This window comes from Pseudophryne corroboree, chromosome 2 (assembly GCF_028390025.1).
Source record: "Pseudophryne corroboree isolate aPseCor3 chromosome 2, aPseCor3.hap2, whole genome shotgun sequence".
Lineage (NCBI taxonomy): Eukaryota > Metazoa > Chordata > Amphibia > Anura > Myobatrachidae > Pseudophryne > Pseudophryne corroboree.
The window spans coordinates 49,153,654-49,176,904 of record NC_086445.1 but is presented as its reverse complement, the minus strand read 5'-3'; the positions used below and the strand labels follow the sequence as shown (position 1 = coordinate 49,176,904).

The 23,251-nt window shown below is 46.1% G+C and overlaps 1 protein-coding gene across 2 annotated transcripts in view; it reads left to right on the top strand.

Moving 5' to 3' along the window:
• The window catches only part of LOC134997274 (antizyme inhibitor 2-like), a 152,396-nt gene that overhangs the window by 32,949 nt on the left and 96,196 nt on the right, over window positions 1-23,251 (top strand). For both annotated transcript variants that reach the window (XM_063951262.1, XM_063951263.1), the window contains exons 2-4: window positions 4,369-4,513; window positions 8,511-8,684; window positions 20,815-20,987. In XM_063951262.1, coding sequence (XP_063807332.1) covers window positions 4,427-4,513; window positions 8,511-8,684; window positions 20,815-20,987 — 434 coding nt within the window. In that variant the 5' untranslated portion in view covers window positions 4,369-4,426. The remainder of the gene's footprint in view (window positions 1-4,368; window positions 4,514-8,510; window positions 8,685-20,814; window positions 20,988-23,251) is intronic.

Genomic DNA, 23,251 nt, shown 5'->3' with positions numbered 1-23,251 from the left:
AGTTCTTGGTACAAGATTTACCCCATGAAAGGACTTCCATGGTTTGCCAATTAAGTTGAGGGTTATGTTTCTGCAGCCAAGGTAAACCAAGTATCACATCTTGAGAGGCTTTGGGAATCACGTAGAAGGAGAGGTATTCGGAATGGAGCACACCAACTTTCATCTTGAGACATACGGTTCGATGAGTAATTATACCATCTGGAATTCGACTTCCATCCACTGCTGTAACGGCAACTGCTGCTTCCAGAGGCATGGTTTGAACTTTAGACCGCATGACAAAGGCTGAGGAGATGAAGTTCTCGGCTGCCCCAGAATCTAGGAGAGCTGAAACTTTCACTGTAGAACTTGGCACTTCTAATTGAATAGACAAGGTCGGCTCTTTCCCAGAACGTGATTCTAGAGTAACTCCTAGCTTAACCTCTCTTGAATAAGCTAGGAGCGAGAGTTTCCCGGTCGGAGTTTGCAGAATTTAACTAAGTGTTCAGAGGACCCACAGTACATGCAGAGGTTACCCTGTCGACGACGAAGTCGTTCCTCTTCTGTGAGGCGAGAGCGCCCAATCTGCATAGGTTCGTCTATCGTTACCGGAGACTATGATGAAGAATCTTGTCGAGGCCTAGGATGATAACGTGGACTGGATCGCTCTGCCCTGGATTTCTCTAAACATCGCTCCCTGTAGCGTAGGTCAAGTTTGTTACAGAGAGAAATCAATTCATCCAGTTTAGTTGGCACATCCCGGATAGTTAAATCGTCCTTGATTCTCTCAGAAAGTCCATTCCAAAACGCGGCGATCAGGGCCTCCTCATTCCAGTTTAACTCTGAAGACAACGTGCGAAACTGAACAATATATTGATTGACAGGACGTAAACCTTGACGTAGACGGAGAATCTCCAAAGATGCTGAGGTGGTCCTGCCGGGTTCGTCAAAGATTCTCCGGAAAGAAGATACAAACTCTTTGTAATTAGAGAGGATAGGATCACCTCTCTCCCATAATGGTGATGCCCACTCCAGAGCCTGACCGGAGAGGAGGGCAATAATATATGCGACCTTAGAACGAGCTGATGGGAAACTGGCGGACATCAGTTCGAACTGGATCTCGCATTGATTCAGGAATCCCCTGCAAAGTTTTGGAGTTCCGTCAAACTTACTCGGAGAGGGTAACTGCAAGCGGGACGTAGGCAGCATCACAGGAGAAGCTGTAGTGGTAACTGGGACAACCGGAGTTGGAATCTGGACTTGAGACGTTTTAATTGCTGTATGAAGAGTCTCTAAACGGTCTGCCATAGTTTGCATAAACTGCACTATTTGTGTCTGTATAGACTCCTGGTTTTCCAGACGGGAAAGGATATTTGACGTAGCACCGCCTCCTGCGAATTGGTCACTTGACGGATCCATGCGGCCAGTGCTTACTGTCAGGTCCGGGTGTTTTTGTGAATCCGTTAACCTGGAACCAACCACAGGGGGAGGTGCTGGGGTATGAAGAAAACAGGGAGGACGAAGGAAGTTCCGTTTCATATATTTATTAAAGTAACAATTCAGTAAGGAGTTAAATGACTAGTTGTTAATCATCATTATACTGAAGTATTGCAGGAATGACAGAAATAATATGCAAGAGAAAACTCAGAAATAAATAAAAGAAATGTTCATGGAAACATATGCAAAAACAAGCTGAAGAATAAATGTTGAATTGTCCAAATATAAACAGGCTTTGATGCTGAACTGCAGATTGTGTTTAACTGGTTAATGCAGACATGGAGAATTAACTGTAAGAATTTGCAATGGAGTTTTAAGAGTTAACTGAGAGACTGTGAAGAATTATCCTTGTAATGACAACATAGAAAAAGTACTGAATTGGGTTACTTGCGGGTTCCGGAGATCACTGTGAAACTGTAGTAGATGGCGAGGTGATGAATGGGTTAAATGCAGAGTTGAACAAACGAACAGCTGAGGGAATTGGAATCCTCCAGACTTTGTATGATAGGCAGACAGACAAGGTAACCTCATGCAGGACACTGGGAATCCAAGTGTTTCCAATAGGTGTGCAATTGACTGATAGCACAATGGAGAGCCGGTAGATCTTTGGCAGTGAAGGCTGCAAAACGGACCTCTGGGAACGGAGGCGATATCTGGACCACGGGAATCACACAGGAATGCACGGAGAGAGTTCAGAGCTAGAGCACAGCTTTGATACAACAAAGCACTGGCCCAGAGTGACATAATCCCAGCCTACTTAAAGGCAGCACAAGCACGGGATTGGCTTACACCTGCCCACAGGTGTTTTCACAAGTGCTCAGTATTAGCTATTTGGTCTCCAACATGGCCACCTCCTATACAGCAGACACACCGCAGTGCCTTAGGCCATTTGGTCCCCGCACTCACAGTTCCCAGACTCTGCATTACCTGTGCCATTGATCACGCCGTGTCTCCACACGGGCGCACAGCACCGCGAGCAACCGCACTGGCAACGGATGAACCCCAGAACCCGCAAAGGTGAGAGACCGGTTCGTGACAATATGCATCTTCTTTGTATAATCTTAATCATTAATGACAGGGGAGGCACTGCCTCCCCTGCCTCCCCTGACTGCACGTCCCTGGTACATTCTTCCGGGTACACTACGGCTGGCCGGCGGTCGGGCTCCCGGCGACCAGCATCCCGGCGCCGGGAGCCCGACCACCGGCTTACCGACAGCGTGGCGAGCGCAAATGAGCCCCTTGCGGGCTCGCTGCGCTCGCCACGCTACGGGCACGGTGGCGCGCTACGCGCGCCACACTATTTTATTCTCCCTCTATGGGGGTCGTGGACCCCCACGAGGGAAAATAAGTGTCGGTATGCCGGCTGTCGGGCTCCCGGCGCCGGTATACTGAGTGCCGGGAGCCCGACCGCCGGCATACAGAAGACCACCCCATTCTTCCTTTCACACAATTACTGTAGTTGCGTCTCCATACACATACAGTACTCCATACACATACAGTACAGTACTCTACAGTACTGTAGGTCACCATCTTTTTCCACCGCCTCCCGTTACGCCTACAGTATTGCCAGAGCTGTAGATCAATCCGCCGCTATACTGTACGATCGAAAGTACTGGATTAGTGGAGCATTAGCCACACAGTGGTGGAGATGTGTAATGCATGATGAGTATCTAGATCGCCTCAACGCGCCTACCTGTGATTAAACTCAGCTATCGCCTTAGCGTGACTAAACGCCCGTCTCGGCGGAGAAACAGTCAAGATAAAGGTGGCTACATCTGTATGCACGTGGACTATGATTGGGAATAGTAATCTGTGGCAAGTGAAGAAGTAGCGGAGCGAGCCGCTTCGCCCGATGCAAGGCGAGCATCTAGGGTGTGGTATGGAGGGTCGACCACACTTGGGTCGACAGTCTCTAGGTCGACCACTACTGGTCTACACTAACTAGGTCGACAGGGGTTCTAGGGCGACAGGGTTTCTAGGTCGACATGTTCTAGGTCGACAGGTCAAAAGGTCGATATGAGTTTTAAATTTGTTTTGGTGCCTTTTTCTCAGTACAGTGACCGGGAACCCCAATTAGCGCACCGTGTCCCCTCGCAATGTGCCCTGCTGTGCTCGGCACAGGTTACTATTCCCAAACGTAGTCCACATGGATTGTTAAATATGAAAAAGTAAAAAATAAATAAAAAAATTGTCAAAAACTCATGTCGACCTAGAACATGTCGAAATAGAGATCATGGCGACCTAGAACATGTCGAAATAGAGATCATGTCGACATGTCGACCAATAGCGGTGGACCTAGACATTGTCGACCTAAGTGTGGTTGACCCGGATACCGAGCATGTGTACTAATGGTGATCACAGAACACAAAATATACAATATTTGACCCAAAAAAGAAAAGAAGTGTGTCGACCATTGTCATGTTGAACTTTTGACCCTGTCGACATTTAGCACCTGTCAACTGCAACCCCATTTCACCTTTCATCTGTTGACCATTTGTACCTGTCGACCTAGACCATGTAGATATATTATACCGCAGCCGAAGGGAACTGGGTTAATATTTTTTTGTAACATTTTCAAACTCAGTCTTCAACAGTAGCAATATGTGTGTTCCAAGCATTCTCAAATTATTTTACTATATGTTTTACTATATGTTGGAACAGGAGCACGCTATGATGCCTTATGCTTCAACTTCAGAGTATTTTATAGATGTGCACCACCTTAGTTGGATCAGGACTTTCTGTAACAGGTCACGTGTGTCCTGAAGGAACCAATTCTGTCAGTTTCTATCACTATCTATTGTTCATTGACCAAATATCTCCCAATCTGTCAAATGTCTAGTGCCCCATTCTACCTAAATACCTTATCAGTATTTGTGTTTTGTGGTTATATTTCAGGCAACAAAATTCCCCAGTGGATGAAAGTAGAGAACATGAGAACAGCAAGTGGGAGAGAATGCAGACCGGCAGCCTGACCCTAGTGGAAGAGGGGGTAACCCCTCTACAGTTCATGAAGAAGAGAATCAGAAGTCTCTCTCTAAATGTAGGTGTCCCTGTTCTTCTTGCTAATTATCTGTAGCTTGTTCATATTTGATGGGCACTTTGTTAGTCTTATACAGTTGATGACTGTAGACCAGTGAGGGGTTGGAGCACTGTCTGAATGGGGCATGAAGGCCCACTGATGATTGGTGTGATCGGAATGTGGCCAGTCTCCAGAGGGGGTGTGACCAAATGCCACAGAGGCTTGGTTAACCATTAGTGAGTGCACTGTCTGGGCCCCTTGATAAACATATATAGTAAATACTGCTAATGCATAACACATGTAACTGTGGCAGGGAAGGAGGCCCCCTCTCAGCTCTGGACCCCATATACTATCACTTTAAGGGTCAGCTCTGGTTACTGTAATATTCAAGATGTAGTGCCTTAACCCAAGGCTATACTATCCTTTCTACCAGAGACTGGCTTGGGGTATTCCCCTGATAGACTTTAAATGACACTTAATCCCTAACATACATATAATAAACAGTACCATTACAACTTATGTTCATTTCATATGTTAACACTACAATCAGAATGACAAATACCCTTAAAGGGGAAGCAGTCAGGATATCCGCTGTCGGTATCCCTGCAGCCAGAATACCGATGCTGGAATTCTTACACTATTCTGAATGCTGACATCGGCATCCCGAATGGGTGCTCCATCTCGGCACCGGAATCCCAACAGCTGGGATGACAAACGAAGGCACACCGCGGCGCTGGAGAGGTAAGCCGCCGGGGGGAGGGGGAGTTATGTTTAGTCTATGATCTGGGGGGGTTAGGGTTATTTTAGGCACCTCCGGGGAGGTGGTGGTGGGGGGGGGGAGGTGGCGGTGGTTAGGGTTAGGCACTAAAGGGGGAGGTTAGGGTTAGGTTGCAGGTAGGGAGGGATAGGGTTAGGGGGTGGGGAGAGGGGAGAACACCCCTTACTCATTCATCCCTGTCGGATATTTCACCAGCGGGATCCCGGCATTGGTATTTCACACTGATCCCCCTTACAGTTCTACACTATAAAAACACATGTTGGTGCACTTTTGTTTTATCATAAAACTCAGGTTTTATTGTGGTTCTCGGGAGGAGTTATACTGCTATGGGCTAGATGCATTTTCGCTGGGAAAGTGATACAATGGAGAGAGATAAAGTACCAATCAATCAGCTCCTGACTGTCAGGTCGCAGGCCTTGTTTGAAAAATGACAGTTATCAGCTGATTGGCTGGTACTTTATAACTTTCCATTTTATCACTCTCCAAGCGATGCTGTATCTAACCCTACATGTTATGTGATGTAATGATTTAATGGATGTGTCTGATGACTGAAGGCATAACAGTAAATATTGGACTAGCTACAATATAATACTTTATTAACAGAGGCTCACTTAGTAAATTTATTTTACGGGCACAGAAGTGATAAAGCAGTGATAAATGCAAGGTGATAACGCACCAGCCAATCAGCTCATAACTGTCATTTTTCAAACCCAAATTATTGACTGGTGCGTTATCCCCTAGGACTTATCACTGCTTTATCACTTCTCTGGGCTTAATAGATGCCCCTTACTAGTCTTTGTGAGTCTGAAAATTGCAGTTGAGCATGTACATGTGAGATGTAAGAACTCTGTACTTCTAACAGTCGGAGACCTTCTCATTTTCTGGTGCAGGCACTGCAGTTTCCCTTACAGTGTTATGTCTCAGCTGACAATTCATCTAGAGGCATAGATATCAATGATCAGGTTTCAGAGCCGATAATTGTAATTTATTATTACTGCTATTCATGGTAATAAGCAATTATACCTCGCTTGAATGTATGAAATTGCACATGAATGGACAGGGGCTCTGAAAGGCCTACTTACCATGCAGTTATGTTTGAGAATTGCAGCCCTTATGGAGATAGCTGCGGGGGCCGGTCTTCGGAATGCTTCATATTCCAGAGCTTGGTAAATCTGACAGCTTTCCATCCCCCATAGAAACCTGTGTGAGCTGCGGCTGCTGTCAAAGATGGAGGAAGCGCAGCAGATATTGGAGATGCAGTATCTGCTGCGGTCCCTCCTTCATACATTAGGGTGATACAGTACCTAATGATTGCTGACACCCCCCCCACAAACGAGTGTGTTCGAGGAATATGTCGCAAATATTTAATGATAAATAGGTAGAGGCGTCACCGGGGGGTGGTGACACTCGTGCGCACTCTGTCACTCCCGTAGCGAGCCTCTGGCGCCCGCGGTTGAAGGTGGCATAGCCTAAATGAAAGGGTCGTGGCCTCAGTGGCAGAGCCGGCCCTAGCCAATTTGATGCCCTAGGCAAAATTTTGGCTGGTGCCCCCTAGCACCGCCGCTAGCTCTGCATCTGACCCAGCAACACTCAGGCAGTGGGGCCTACCGGGTGGTTACCCTGTGCCCCTGTGGGCCAGTTCAACCCTCCATAATGCCCCACAGTAATGCCCATAATACACATAATTCCACACAATAATGCACCTTACACATATACCCCACATTAGTTATGCCCATAATACACATAATGCCCCACAGTAATGCCCATAATACACATAATGCCACACAATAATGCACTTTACACATATGGTCCACATTAGTAATGCTCATAATACACATAATACCACACAATAATGCACCTTACACATATACCCCACATTAGTATTGCCCATAATACACATAATGCCCCACAGTAATGCCCATAATACACATAATTCCACACAATAATGCACCTTACACATATACCCCACATTAGTAATGCCCATAATACACATAATGCCCCACAGTAATGCCCATAATACACATAATGCCACACAATAATGCACCTTACACATATGGCCCACATTAGTAATGCTGGTAGCTTTTTTTTTAATAAAACTTACTTTTGCTTGCTGGTGCAGCTCCCTAGATCCGTGACTGCGTTTTGTGAGATGGGGCTGGCAGGATGGGTGAGTGCTTGCGCTCGCACCCATTAAAGGGGCACCCATACAACGGATGTGACCTCACATGGTATGCCGTCCTTTGCAAGCCTCATCCTTTATTCTAGCTTGCTGGTTGGACACAGATGGCAGCAAAGTCCAGATACTGCCATACTTGCTGGTTATACACAAATACCAGAATCAAACATGTAGCAACTGTCCATTCTCTTTACTGTTCAGTGTGTTTGCTGGTGTCTGTTACTCCCGGCAACTGCATGCCCTTTATTTTATACTGCGGGAGCGATGTGCTCTGCCCTCCAGTCTGACGCATCTGAAAGTCACGCTGCACTGATGTTTCATATAGAAATAGCGCAACGCAACTTACTGACCACGTTACAGTACTGGATGGCAGGGGAATTTTACGGCATGGACTGACTGAGAAATAAAGTGTTGGGAGAACACTGCCCGTGTTATATCCCCCTCCCCCGTGTGTACAAGCAGTACAGGTGATGTCAGATTTATGTGGAGCAGTCTTCCACAATACACATGTGGTATTATAAGGAGCCATCCAGTAATTACCTTATATAGTCAGTGAAAATGTCACAGGTACAGGAATTGCAGTTACTGGGCTTCTGCTGTCTGTCTGAGGTCTCACAAGTCAGGGGCATTTAAGCATATCGGAGGGAGTTCAAGGGACAGTGTGCTGTGTGCATTCTATTTGACAAATGTAAACAGCAGTGTATGCAAGTACTGATTGAATACATTTAGAAAGTAACAGATAGTTTGCAGACTGTCCCTCCCAGCATGAGATCTATAGCTAAGGCTGGCTCTGCTCGGCGGGAATCCCGGTGACGTCATCCCAGCAACCCCTGGAGAAGCTGGGCTGCTCTCAGAGACCAGTGCTTGCAATGTCGGCTTCTCTATGACAGGACCTGGGTGCTGCAGGAGAATGTCACATGCGGAACCCAGCTCCTCTCGCTGTGGAGAAGCAGGTCTCCGAGGGACAACACAGTTTTTAGGACATAAAAATCTCAATGTTTAAAAGTTATCATTTCTATTAATCTTTTCTAATACTGATGAATGTGTATTTCTTTCTCTGGTAGGGAGACGATGACGCTTTCTACGTGGCAGATCTAAACAACGTGATACAGAAACATTGGCGATTTCTTCAGCAGCTGCCCCGGGTGAGGCCGTTCTATGCCGTGAAATGTAACAGTAGTAAAGAGGTTCTGCAGCTGCTTGCAGCCCTGGGTACAGGATTTGACTGCGCCAGCAAGGTGATCAAAGCCTTCTATACTGTACATAACACATTTGTGCTTCACAAACCTTGCTAAAATGAAGATACTGTAGCTCCTGTTACGTAAAATGTCAAAAACCTTAGTAAAACTCATACATAACACCATGTTTACATCATCGTGGCCCTGCCACCTGCTGTTTAAAGCTGCAATTCTTGGCAGTTTACAGAGTTGTGAGGTACTACATGGTATCATGGCCCCACCTCCCGCAGTTCAAAGTAGAGATGTAAGCGGTCCCCCATGTTTTGGTTTTGGTGCTAAAACATCATCATGTGTTGTTTTTTGTTTTTTTCAACACCGCCCTCACATGTTTTGATTTTGGTTTTGGATCTGGATTTCTTAAAAAATTTACAAAAACAGCTAAAATAATGTAATTTGGACCTGTTTTGTGTCAACAATATAATTAATAGGGGTGTGCGCCAGGCCATTTTTCGAGTTTTGTGTTTTGATTTTGGATCTTGATTGGTTTTGCCAAAATACCCCTTGCGGGTTTTGTTTTTGGATAGGGATTTAAAAAAAAAAAAATCATACAAACAGCTAAAATAACATATTTAGGCGGTCATTCCGAGTTCATCGTAGCTGTGCTAAATTTAGCACAGCTATGATCATCTCCCCTGGGACGCCCAGCACAGGGCTAGTCTGCCCCGCATGTCAGTGGCGCCACCCCCCCGCACAAATGCAAAAGCATCGCACAGCGGCAATGCTTATGTATTTCAGGAGTAACTCCCGGCCAGCGCAGCTCCTGCGACTGGCCGGGAGTTGTTTGTCGCTGCCACTGGCCGCAGCGGCTGCGTGAGACGTCATGCAGCCGCCGCGGCCCACCACCCCAACGGTCCGGCCACGCCTGCGTTGGCCGGACCGCACCTCCTAAATGGCGGCTTAACACCGCCGTTCAGCCCCCTCCCGCCCAGCGACCGCCTCTGTCTCAGAGGCGATCGCAGGGCAGCGACGACTGCCATGCGCCGGCGCACTGCAGCACCGGCGCATGCGCGGTTCTGACCCGATCGCTGAGCTGCGACAAACTGCAGTGAGCGATCAGGTCGGAATGACCCCCTTAGTTTTTTTTTGTTCCTGCAGTATCATTAACATCGAAAACATTCATTTCCACTCATTTACAGTCTATTTTGGACACCTCACAGCTCACAATATTGTTTTTAGGCCAAAAGGTTGCACCAAGGAAGCTGGAAGACTAAGCTAAGTGACAGAAATGGGCGGCACATACACCTGGCCCATCTAGGAGTGGCACTGCAGTGGCAGACAGGATGGCAGTTTTATAAACTATGACAAAAAAGTGCTCCAAAGAAAAGAGGTGCAAGATGGAATTGTCCTTGGGCCCTCCCACCCACCCTTATATTGTATATTAAACAGGACGTGCAAAGTTTAACAAACCAATCATTTCAGCAACAGGGACTGTCACTTGTGGCTGAAATTACTGGTTTGTTTGGACCCCCACAAAACAATCTGACAATGGGCAGTGCACAAACTGGCTTTAGTACGTTAGATAGGCATGATGTCATCATCAACATCTGATTCCTCACCCCCATCAGTGTGTACATCCTCTTCTTCACAGACTATTAATTAGTCCACGCTGGAATCCACCATCACAGGTCCCTCTGTACTTTTTGGAAGTAATTGCTGGTAAAGGTCTTCCTCATGGAATTTGTAATTCATTTTGATGAACATCATCTTTTCCACATTTTGTGGAAGTAACCTCCTACGCCGATAGCTGACAAGGTTCCCGGCTGCGCTAAAAACTCTTTCTGAGTACACACTGGAGGGTGGGCAGTTTGTTCAAGGGCCTCCAAATTGCCTCTTTTTCCTGCCGGTATTGAAATGACCTGTCTGACATGCCTATTTGGATGCTATTACTGAAATTATCATCAACCATGCTTTCAATGGTGACAACATCATATGCAGTGACAGAAGACATCAGTAATTGTAGGCAGCTCCTTCAGTCCAGACCAGATGTCAAAAGTCTTTCCTGAGTGATATTCGTCATCGCCAGTGGGTCTCATTGGAAAATGTAGTTTTTTCCTTGCAGCCGCAGTTGCCGAAGAGAATGAAGGAGATGTTGCTGTGTCATGTACAGGGGCTGGCTGGCAACTTTCAGCCTGGGGGGCAGACGCTAGCAAGCGGACCAGCTTTTCACAGGAAATCTGCAGTCAGGTGGCCCTGGAAAACTTAAATTGCACTGGCCCGGGGGGGAAGGGGGGGGGGGGGCAGATGGCACCCTGCCCAGCCAGCCCCTGGTCATGTGCCACTTGAGCTGACAATTTTCTCAGCTCTTTGCATCTTTGCAGTTTTGTGCCCAACAAAAAGAAAAACACAACATATGATTTAAACCTAGGATCAAGTACGGTCGCTAAAATATAGGGATCTGATTTCAAGAGATTGACAACCCTTGAATCCTGGCAAAGCAAATGAGGGGCTTGATCTACAAGTCCGACATACATAGCAGAATCGCTCTGTTTCAGCTCCTCCTTCACTTTCTCCAGCTGCTTTTGCAAAAGCCTGATGAGAGGAATGACCTCACTCGAGCTGGCAGTGTCTGAACTAAATTCACATTTGGCAACTTCAAAGGGTTTGAGAACCTTGCACAACATGGAAATTATTCTACACTGCGCTTGACTCAGGTGCAGTCCTGCTCCTTTTCCTATGTCATAGGTGGATGTGTAGGCTTGAATGGCCTTTTGATGCTCCTCCATCCAATGAAGCATATAAAGGGGAGAATTCCACCTCATTACTAACTCTTGCTTCAGATGATGTTAGGGCAAATTTAAGAGTGTTTGGTGGTGCTCCAGTCTTCGACATGTAGTTGCTGAATGCTGAAAATGTCCCAAAATTTTGCGGGCCACCAACAGCATCTCCTGCACGCCCCTGTCATTTTTAAACAAAATTCTGCACCACCAAATTAATTGTGTGGCCAAAACTTGGGATGTGTTGGAATTTGCCCAAATTTAATGCTCTCACAATATTGGTGGCATTTATAGGAAGAAGGAGAAAGGGACTCTTGTTTTTGGGGGCACTCGTTAGAAGAAAATCATTTTTTTAAATTTAACTTTTATTTGTGAAAATTTAAAAGACAAAGGGGGTCATTCCAAGTTGTTCGCTCGTTATTTTTTTGTCGCAACGGAGCGATTAGTTGCTAATGCGCATGCGCAATGTCCGTAGTGCGACTGCGCCAAGTAAATTTGCTATGCAGTTAGGTATTTTACTCACGGCATTACGAGGTTTTTTCTTCGTTCTGGTGTTCGTAATGTGATTGACAGGAAGTGGGTGTTTCTGGGCGGAAGCTGGCCGTTTTATGGGTGTGTGCGAAAAAACGCTACCGTTTCTGGGAAAAACGCGGGAGTGGCTGGAGAAACGGAAGATTGTCTGGGCGAACGCTGGGTGTGTTTGTGACGTCAAACCAGGAACGAAACTGACTGAACTGATCGCAGTTGCCGAGTAAGTGTGGAGCTACTCAGAAACTGCTAAGAAGTGTCTATTCGCAATTTTGCTAATCTTTCGTTCGCAATTTTGCTAAGCTAAGATTCACTCCCAGTAGGCGGCGGCTTAGCGTGTGCAAAACTGCTAAAAGCAGCTTGCGAGCGAACAACTCAGAATGAGGGCCAAAGACATTTACATAAAGACATAAAATCACACAAGCCATACATACAGTTCAATGTGGAATTTTGTGAAGTATTTACACTGACAATTTTTGTTTAGATGGTTGTGCAATACTTCACATAACTTCTAAACGTGATACTATATCACAAAATTCCACACTGAACTGTGGGTGTGGCTTTTGTGATTTTATGTCTTTATGTAAATGTCTTTGTCTTGGTCTGTGAACAATTTTTTTAATTTCACAACTAAAAGTTACATTTGAAAAAATTATTTTCTTCTAATGAGTGCCCCCCAAAAACGAGAGTCACTTTCTCCTTCTTCCTATACGTACTGAAAATTTACTCTTAGGGGTGCACCTCCACTTGAGTTATCTTTTTAGATATCCTTCTAGGAGGACAATATTATAATCTATCGTGGAAAATTATATTGCTGGTTGTCATAACCAAATCACTATGTTCATTTGACCTCTGCTCAAGTTTCCCTGTTTCCCCCCTTTTTTCTCCCACTTATCAATATTGGTGGCATTGTCAGATATCACAAATCCCGAGGAGAGTCCAGGTGGGGTAAGCCATTGTGCAATGATTTTCCTGAGTTTTTCTAAGAGGTTGTCAGTGGTGTGCCTCTTACTGAAACCGGAGATACACAGCGTAGCCTGCCTCTACATGAGTTGGCGTTTGTGAGATGCTGCTGCTGCTGTTGGAGCTGTGTAAGGCAAAACATCCACCCAGTGGGCTGTCACAGTCATGTAGCCTTTAGTTTTCCCTGTTCCACTTGTTCACATATCCGTGGTTAAGTGGACAGTGGGTACAACGGCATTTCTGAGGACACTAATAACACTTTTCTCTTACGCCCTAGAGGATGCTGGGGTCCACATTAGTACAATGGGGTATAGACGGGTCCCTTGGAAGCCACTGGCACTTTAAGAGTTTAATAGTGTGGGTTGGCTCCTGCCTCTATGCCCCTCCTACCAGACAGTTTAGAAAATGTCCCCGGTGGAGCCGGTCACAGCTAGGGGAGCTCCTAGGAGTTCTTTTCGTTTTTTTTTGTTTTTTTTTAAAGATATAGGTACAGGTGGGCTGCTGGCAACAGCCTCCCTGCTTCATGGGACTTGGGGGGGGGGGGGGGGGAGTAGGATCCAACCCTAGAGGTTAATGGCACCTATCTCCGCTGACAGGACACTGAGCTCCTGAGGGTGATGGTGGGAACTTTGCGGTCAGCGGTGAGGTTACTTTCGGTCAACCGCTGACCGCAAAGTTCCCACCATTGGATACAATGGAGCGCATAGGCGCAACTTTGTATCTCTGCCGTGTGCTGCCTCAGAGACACTACAGGAGCACACAGCCAATCAGGAGAGTGCCACGACGTGGCGCTCCCTGATTGGCTGAAGGGACCCTCTTTGACAGGAGTCAGGGGGGGTCCTGGCAGTCGGGGGAAAGGGGTCCCATGTGTAAACATGGGACCCCTTTCAGTGCGTGGTCGGGTTTACGTTTTTTTGTTTTGCCAAGTACGTGGATTATACAAAGAAAACAAGATACCCTGGATTATGTGAGTATAATTTTTTCACAGGTACCCCAAGGATTCTACATGGAGAAGAGGACCGAGCCTCGTGGGAACATAGGTAAGTATGTATGTTTGGAGGTGTGCATGTATGTAATAAACTTATAAACTTATACTGTTATGTGTGTCCTGTTTTTTTGGGTTTTTTTTTTAGTAGTAGTACTACAGGTACCAGCGGGCCTGGTTTTCCACCGCATGCTGGTACTTGTGGTTCTCCAAGTACCAGCTTGCGGGGGAGGCTTGCTGGGACTTGTAGTACTGCTACTAAAAACAATATTAATTTTTTTTTCAAAAGGCTATCAGCCCACCATCCGCCGCCCTTGGATGGGGGGGACAGCCTCGGGCTTCACCCCTGGCCCTTGGGTGGCTGGAGGGGGGACCCCTTGATTTAAGGGGTTCCCACTCCTCCAGGGTACCCCGGCCAGGGGTGACTAGTTGGGTATGTAATGCCAGGGCCGCCGGGACCACTATAAAAGTGTCCACCGGCTGTGGCATTATGTACCTGGCTAGTGGAGCCCGGTGCTGGTTTTAAAAATACGGGGGACCCCTACGCTTTTTGTCCCCCGTATTTTTGGAACCAGGACCAGGCGCAGAGCCCGGTGCTGGTTGATGAAATATGGGGGAACCCCTGTCATTTTTTCCCCCATATTTTGTCAACCAGGACCGGCTCAAAGAGCCCGAGGCTGGTTTTGCTTAGGAGGGGGGACCCCACGCATTTTTTTTAAAATAAATTTAACACTTTCCCACCCCTTACCACTGATAAACATGCACGGATCTCACGGATCCGTGCATGCCTATCAGAACACGGTAAAAAAAGCAAATCTATTTTAAAACTGCTTTTTTTTACGATTTGTATTTATTCACGGCAGTGTTTGGCTATTGCCGGCAGTGTTTGTGAAATACAAATTTTAGTAAATGACCGAGTTCTATCAAATAACAGGCGTATTTGACCGATGGTGTATTCATTCGTATTTTTTTTCTTTGACTTAAAAAAAAATACGAATGCACTCATCACTGCCGAGATTTGTGCTTAGTAAATTCCCGAGATGACACTTAGAAGAAAAAACGCAAAATCGGTCAAAATCGGGAGCTTAGTAAATATACCCCATTGTTTGAAAAATCCTGGGAAACCCCGAAGAAAAAATTCCAGATCCCAAAGAGGGTTCTCGTTGCTTTTCCTTTCCCTGAAGAGGATAGGAAAAAGTAGGAAAACCCCCCTATAGTAGACACTTCGGTATCTAGATTGTCTAAAAAGGTGGTTTTACATGTCCCTGGGTCTACCGCTTTGAAAGAGCCGGCAGACCGCAAGAATGAGACTACACTCAAGTCAATGTACATTGCTTCAGGCGTGGCACTAAGGCCCACTATTGCTTGTGCATGGATTTCTAAAGTCATAGTAAAGTGGTCAGGCACATTACTAGAGGATTTAGACTCTATGGATAGAAGTGACATTGAAATATACAGGATTCTGCAGGTTTCATGGTGGAGGCCATGAAGGACCTTGGTCATTTAAATGCACGGACGTCTTCCATGGCTGTCTCGGCACGCAGGGGACTCTGGCTGCGCTAATGGTCTGCGGATGTGGAATCCAAGAAGAGTGTGGAGAACCTACTTTTCACAGGTCAGGCTCTGTTTTGGTAAGCATTGGATGCGTGGAATTCCACGGCAACCGCGGGTAAGTCAACCTTTCTTCCCTCAACCACTCCGCCAACAAGAAAATATTTTCCTACGTCTACAATGCAGTCCTTTTAGACTGCAAAGGTTAAAAAATCCAAGCCCCCTTCCACTTTCTTCAGAGGTGGTCGGCGAAAATCCACAAAACCTGCACCAACAGGTTTCCAGGACCAGAAGCCTGGTTCTGTTTCCTCAAAATCCTCAGCATGTTGGTGGACCCCCAGCCTGGAGATCCGGCAGGTGGGAGCACGTCTAAGAAATTTCAGTCAGGTCTGGGCGTCATCAGGCCTGGACCCCTGGGTACAAGATATTGTGTCCCAGGGGTACAGATTAGAGTTTCAAGAACTCCCACCTCACAGATTTTTCAAATCAGGCTTACTAGCTTTGCTGACAGAAAGGGATATCCTAGAGGAAGCCATTCAAAAATTGGAAAAGGCAAATGTCATTGTTCCAGTTCCACCTCATCTGGAAACCAAGGGTTACTACTCAAACCTCTTTGTGGTACCGAAACCGGACGGTTCGGTCAGACCGATATTGATCCTGAAATCTTTAAACCCCTATTTGAGGGAATTCAAGTTCAAGACGGAGTCTCTGAGAGCGGTGATCTCAGGTCTGGAGGAGAGGAATTTTGTGGTATCCCTGGATATCAAAGATGCGTACCTCCACATTCCGTTTTGGCTGCCTCACCATGCTTATCTCAGATTTGCGCTGTTGGACTGTCACTATCAGTTCCAGGCACTGCCAGTTGGCCTATCCACGGCACCGAGGGTGTTCACCAAGGTAATGGCAGAGATGATGCTACTCCTCCGCAAGCAGGGAGTGAACATAATTCCATATCTGGATGATCTGCTGATAAAAGCATCTTCCAGGGAAAAGTTGTTGCAGAACATTGCTCTCACAACTCGACTACTCAGGGATCATGGATGGATCCTGAATCTTCCAAAGTCACATTTGGAGCCGACAAGGAGATTGTCTTTCCTGGGGATGATCCTCGACACGGAAGTGCAGAGGGTGTTTCTACCGGTGGAAAAGGCGTTGGTGATACAATCAATGGTCCGGGATGTCTTGAACCCTGCCTGGGTATCGGTTCATCAGTGCATTCGCCTGCTGGGGAAGATGGTTGCCTCCTAAGAGGCTCTACAGTACGAAATATTTCATGCAAGGTCCTTCCAACTGGATCTCCTGGACAAGTGGTCGGGATCTCACCTGCACATGCACCAGATGATACGTCTGTCGCCGAAAACCAGGATTTCACTCCTGTGGTGGCTACAAATGCCTCACCTTCTTGAGGGCTACAGGTTCGGGATTCAGACCTGGATCCTTCTAAGCACGGATGCAAGTCTCAGAGATTGGGGCATGGTCACCCAAGAGGAAAACTTCCAAAGAAGATGGTCAAGTCTGGAATCCATCCTTCCTATAAACATTCTGGAACTAAGAGCCGTGTACAACAGTCTTCTACAAGTGGCCCATCTTCTGCAAGATCAGGCCACTCAGGTGCAGTCTGACATTGTAATGACGGTGGCTTACATAAACCGACAAGGCGGAACGAAGAGCAGAGCTACAATGGCAGAGGTGACAAAGATCCTCCTCTGGGCAGAAAAGCACGCGACTTCGCTGTCAGCAATCTTCATTCTGGGAGTGGACAACTGGGAAGCGGACTTCCTCAGCAGACACGATCTCCATCCAGGGGAGTGGGGCCTACATCCGGAGGTGTTCACAGAGGTGACAAGTCTTTGGGGTGTACCTCACATAGACATGATGGCATCCCGCCTCAACAAGAAGCTTTGCAGGTACTGTTCCAGGTCGAGAGACCCACAGGCAGTGGCGGTGGACGCACTGGTGACTCCGTGAGTGTTCAAGTCAGTATATGTGTTCCCTCCACTTCCACTCATCCCAAGGATTCTCAAACTTATAAAAAGATCAAGAGTTCAGGCGACCCTCATTGCTCCGGACTGGCCAAGAAGGGCTTGGTACGCGGATCTTCTGGAGTTACTGCTGGAAGATCCGAGGCCTCTTCCTCTTCGAGAGGACCTTCTGCAACAGGAGCCGTTTGCTTATCAAGACTTACCATGGCTACGTTTGACGGCATGCAGGTTGAACGCCAGATTTTAGCTAGTAAAGGCATTCCGAATAAGGTTATTCTTACCCTAATACAGACTAGGAAAGGAGTAACGTCTAAACATTAAGAACGAATTTGGAAAAAGTATGTGTCTTGGTGGGAGTCCAAGAAGTTTCCTATGGTTTCAATTTGGGCGGTTTCTCCTCTTCCTGCAAGTGGGTGTGGATGTGGGCATGCGTTTGGGCTCCATTAAAGTACAGATTTCGGCCTTGTCCATTTTTTTCCAGAAACAATTTGGCTTCCCTCCCTGTGGTTCAGACTTTCTTGAAAGGGGTTCTGCACATCCAACCTCCCTTTGTGCCTCCTATGGCACCTTGGGTTCTTAACGTGGTGTTGCAGTTCCTGCAATCGGATTGGTTTCAGCCTTTATAAGAGGTTGAGGTCAAGTTTCTTACTTGGAAGGCAGTCACACTGTTAGCATTAGCATCTGCTAGACGTGTGTCAGAACTGGGGGCATTGTCCTGCAAGAGCCCCAACTTAATTTTTCATGAAGCTAGAGCTGAGCTCAGGACGCGTCAGCAGTTTCTTCCAAAGGTTGTGTCGGCTTTTCATATCAACCAACCTATTGTGGTGCCAGTGGCTACTGACTCCTCAATTACCTCAAAGTCCTTGGATGTTGTGAGGGCTTTGAAGATTTATGTGAACAGAACTTCTCACACCGAGTCGGCTCCCGTTCACACAACACAGTGACCTGGGTTGAACACGTGTTCAACCTTGCTCAAGAGCAGGGTTGAAATACCGGGTCACTCGATCTGGTACTTTAACCCTGGACCTCTTTCACACCGCACATGAACATGGGTTTTGCATGTTCATGTGCCAAAACTCCGTGTTCAGGGGCGCTGGTGTGAAAGGAGTATAAAAAAAGGTGCCAATTCCAAAGATATCTTTCGTCTTTCATATTGTTTGAAAAATTGCTTAGTGTGTACACTCAATTTTGTTTGTCAGGGTTCTGGGAAGTTCAAGGGAAAATGCTCATCTTCCACATTGTTCATCTTTCACATTGGTCATTCCAGTGTGTAGGGCCCTTAAGACTCTATGATATTTGAAATGAGGATAGCATCATAAGACCACCAAACATTGTTCTTTCCAGACCCAAAAAGTCTTAAGGGCCCTAAACATTGGGCGATCCACCGCCGAGCTGCCCGACGGCGGATACGGCCGACGGGCGACCCGGCGGCGGGGGGGCAGTGACGGGGGGAGTGAAGTTACTCCATAGAACTGCAGGCAAATATGGACGAGATCGTCCATGTTGGCCTGCATGCACAGCCGACGGGGTCCCCAGCGATGAACGAGCGCCGGGCCACGAATCGTTCATCGCTGGTGCCTCCACACTGCGCGATATGAACGTTATCTCATTCATTAATGAACGAGATTGTTCATATCGTGCAGTGATGTTGGCCAGTTTGTAGGGCCTATTACCCAGTGATCCCAGTCCAGAGCCGAAACACAGATCCTGACACTAAACAGATTTGGCTTCATAGCCGAGAGAATTGGGTGCGGACATTCTCCCAGTAAAGAGAATTGTAATGGTTACTGAGGAAGATGCCCAAGTATCATATCTTGATTGACCTTCAAGCATTGTTATATTTAGTTCTCAATATTGCTATTTGGGGGGAAGAAATATTGAGAGGGAGGGGTTCTTTCTTGGAGTAATTAATTCTACACAGATGTGTCCTCATACAGTTTGCGTCAGTACGCCACATAGCAGGAGATACCTGGCACTAGTGAGCTGACAGGTCCCTTTCTACTCTGTTAGCGTCTGAAAATGTGAACAGGATGCACAAGCAGACTCTGCTGAGTAATATGATATGCGGCATGCCTATATTCTCTCTCTATCTGCAGCTGTCTGCATACGAAATGGTATGTTACAGTGTTTTCTAAGAAATCACTGTAATGTACCGTTGCATATGCAGATACAGCCGCGGTCACACAGAGAATATAGGCATGCCGCATATAATTTTAATCAGCATACGCTGCTTGTGTGTCCTGTTCACATTATTTTGCAAATATGATGCATTTTAATGGAATAAAGTTGCATATAAAGACGCTAGGCGATACCAAGTCTCGCAGCAGCATCAGGTGACTAGAAGGGCTGTTTTATGTGCAGAGAGGCTAAATGTAAGGTCACACATCTGTAACCTCAAAGTGCTGTGTAGGTAGTAAGAATGTCAAAACAAGTTTGGTAGAGCTATGTGGGGAGATGAAATAGTGGTGAGGAAATCATCAGTGAACAAAGAAAGTTTATAGACCAACAAGCCACCAAAATCCTCTTAATGTCAGAAGAAAATAGAATTTGTGCCGTGAGGGCTCTGTACCTGGTACAAAGATCAGAGGTGACAGTGACATCCCTGTCTTGTGACATTGGTAATTTGTAGGAGCAAGATGAAATCCCATTCACAGAAACTCAGTCCTAGAGGGTTGAATATAAAGTCCAAACACCTGTGAGAAAATTACCACCAAATCCAAAATAATGAAGGATAACATAAACAGTCTGCTGATACTGTCACATGCTTTCTCTTAAAACATTTTTAAACTAACCCAGGGTTGAACTGGGCCACAGGGGTACAGGGAGAATCTCCCAGTGGGCCCCGCTGCCTGGGGCCCCACCTCCTCCTCTAGGGATAAGGTTCCAGACCGTGCACTTGTATTATACATAATACATGTTACATTATACAGCACAGGACTATGGTGTATTCTCTACAGCGCATTGCTGTTATTGATCTGCTACATTATCATGCATGCACTAGTAGTATTTACTATATATATTTATCAAGGGGCCCAGCCCATGCACTCTGTAATGGTTAGGCAAACAAATGTGGTGGCTGGTAACACCCCCTTGGAGATTAGCCACCCCCCCAAATATGGGCCCCTATCATTGCATTCCCCCGGCAGGCCCTTTATGACCCAGTGTGACACTGAACAAACCCATATTATTCCTTGATTGCTCACGTTATATATCTTCCCAGAAAGGTAAAGGAAAGTACTTTTAACTTAACTTTTTGAGTCTGCTTTATAATACTCATACAGTATGTGATACTTAATCTGTGCCGTGCATTAATAAAATGTTTATAAAAAAATCATAATATGCAGCACTTGTTCCTCCAGTGGTATAAGCACTTTAGGCACATCACAACACTTTTAATTTGTCCACAGACTGAGATAAAGATGATACTAGGAATTGGAGTACCTGCCATTGATATCATCTACGCAAATCCCTGCAAACAACCGTCTCACATCCGATATGCAGCCAAGCATGGAGTCAACAGGATGACCTTTGACTGTGAGAGTGAACTGGAGAAAATCTCAGAGAATCACCCAGCTGCGGAGTAAGTGACGGGCAACAGTCTAGATTAGAGATGTGCAGATCCGTTTTCCTGAAACACGAACAGACCCCAACTTAGGGGTTCCAAATCAAATTGAGCCCCAGTTCGGAAACACGATGGGGTGGCCAGTGGAACCGTTGCCAGTGGAACCGAGCCCTGACTTTGGACGGTTATCAGTTCTGAACTCGAATTGATCAATTTCTATCAATGTTTTTTTTTTTTTAATAGAATTTTAAAGGAATCCCAAACCAAACCAAATCCAAACCCAAACACTTGAGGGGTGGTTTAGCCAAAACCAAAGCATGATGATGATGATGAATTAGAACCTAAACCAAAACGCTGGGGTCCGCGCACATCTCTAGTCTAGATGCAGTGTTTCTGGAAAATGTCCCATCATCATGCAAGATTCCACCAACACATTTAGAAATGTCTGTCTTCATGAGTGATACTCTCTCTACCAGGGGCAAATGCAGGATTATTAGGAGGGGCTTCCATATAGTGATGACAGCTGAACTGGCAGTGGTCGGTCATCTCCGATCATCAGCGGCCCACGGCTGGTGTCCGTTTCTGAAAAAAAAATGTGGTTCTTCATGGGAGGTGGGGGGGACGTGGGGGACGGGATTGATTTGCCGCAGCATCCCGATAATCAGAATCCCAACAGGGGAAGGTAAGTATAGTTATCTTCCCCCAATGGCCCCCTAACCCTTCCCGGTGCTGCCTAAGCCTAACCCCTCCTTCCCCGGTGCCTAAACCTAACCCTTCCCCCCACAGCCTAACCCCAACCTTCCCCGGGGGTGCCTAAACCTAGGGCTTTTGACCCTAATCGGGATGCCGGTGTCGGCATTCCGGACAGTGTTGGGATTTCGGCATCGGTATCCCAACTGCCGGGATCCTGACCAGATCCCTTCATGGACTATCCCCGCTCCAATCACCTACATATAATGGGATTCCTTTTCAGCGTTCTATATTCCCGTTGCTTCTCTTTCTGACCTCCAAACATTAGGAACAAATATTATTTGTCTCTGATACATTGTAAGTGGGACAGAAATCCATCCACATGGCAAACATCCTAAACGCAGTGCCTATGATATCCTGCCAATATGTCAGTATGGGGACACCATTGAATTTCCAATTTAATAAAGAAATTATGTGAAAAACAAGTTCAGAATGTAAGCCTGCTACTGACCCACAGGCTGTACAAAGGACGTTATGGGAGCCTGGGAATAGGTGCAGTGAAGATTGAAAACAGAAACAGCAGCGATGTGTCAAATCCAAAAAATGTGTTAGATTGCTTCTCCCGGATGGCTAGCAGGTGATGTGTATATACATATGTCCCAATTAAGTATTAATCAATTCACAACCTCAGTACTTTAATATACCGTAGATCTCATGCTATAATTTCCAATTTTCCTTTTCATTAATTCAGATTGAAATTTGTTGGAAATATATATATATATATATATATATATATATATATATATACACAGGCATGAGGATGTAGTAGACTCTATGTACACACCGGCAGGGGGCTCACAACTAAGAACAGCCCAGTTACTTAACCAGTGGAGTGGTTTTATTAAAGATAGAAACGTACTCACTGTTATACACACTGGTTGATTAAGCGGAGCAGGCTTTCGTACATTCACTAGCTGGTAAGTGTGTGTAGGTAACAATGCAGGATACTGGAACAGCATCTGAGACAGCAAGAATTCGCAGGTGTCACAGGAGCTGTGTGGAAGACTGTTATCTCCCATTGTGGCACCCTCACACAGTCCCAAGATGGCTCCGTACATGTTCATTAGTTGCCTTGATGGCCATCTTGGTACAGGGAATGAAGTTTCCCTGGTGGAGTAGCTACTAGCAACATGGAGTGCACTTTCAAGACCCATTGGCTACAAGCTTCTCCATGTTATGGAAACATTCAAATAAAGCTTTCTTGTATTGATCTGAAAAAGAAATAGGGCAAGACACATAAGGGAACAATAACATATTACATGACTTTGATCCACTCTTCTTGATAGACACATCAGCAAGATTCCCCTCACTGACATTATGGACCACTACAACTGTCACTTGAGGCACAAACTTATGACTACTGTCACTCTTCTTATTCTCGATGTCTTCCTCATTTGTGACCTTTCAATCTTGCGAAGTCCCTTTGCCTATCTTTGACATCCATTCACACCAATCAGACTTTGACTTGGCTTCTGGATGTCTTGAGACTCACTAAATGCGGCATTTGCAAATTCTTCATCATACCTCTTAGA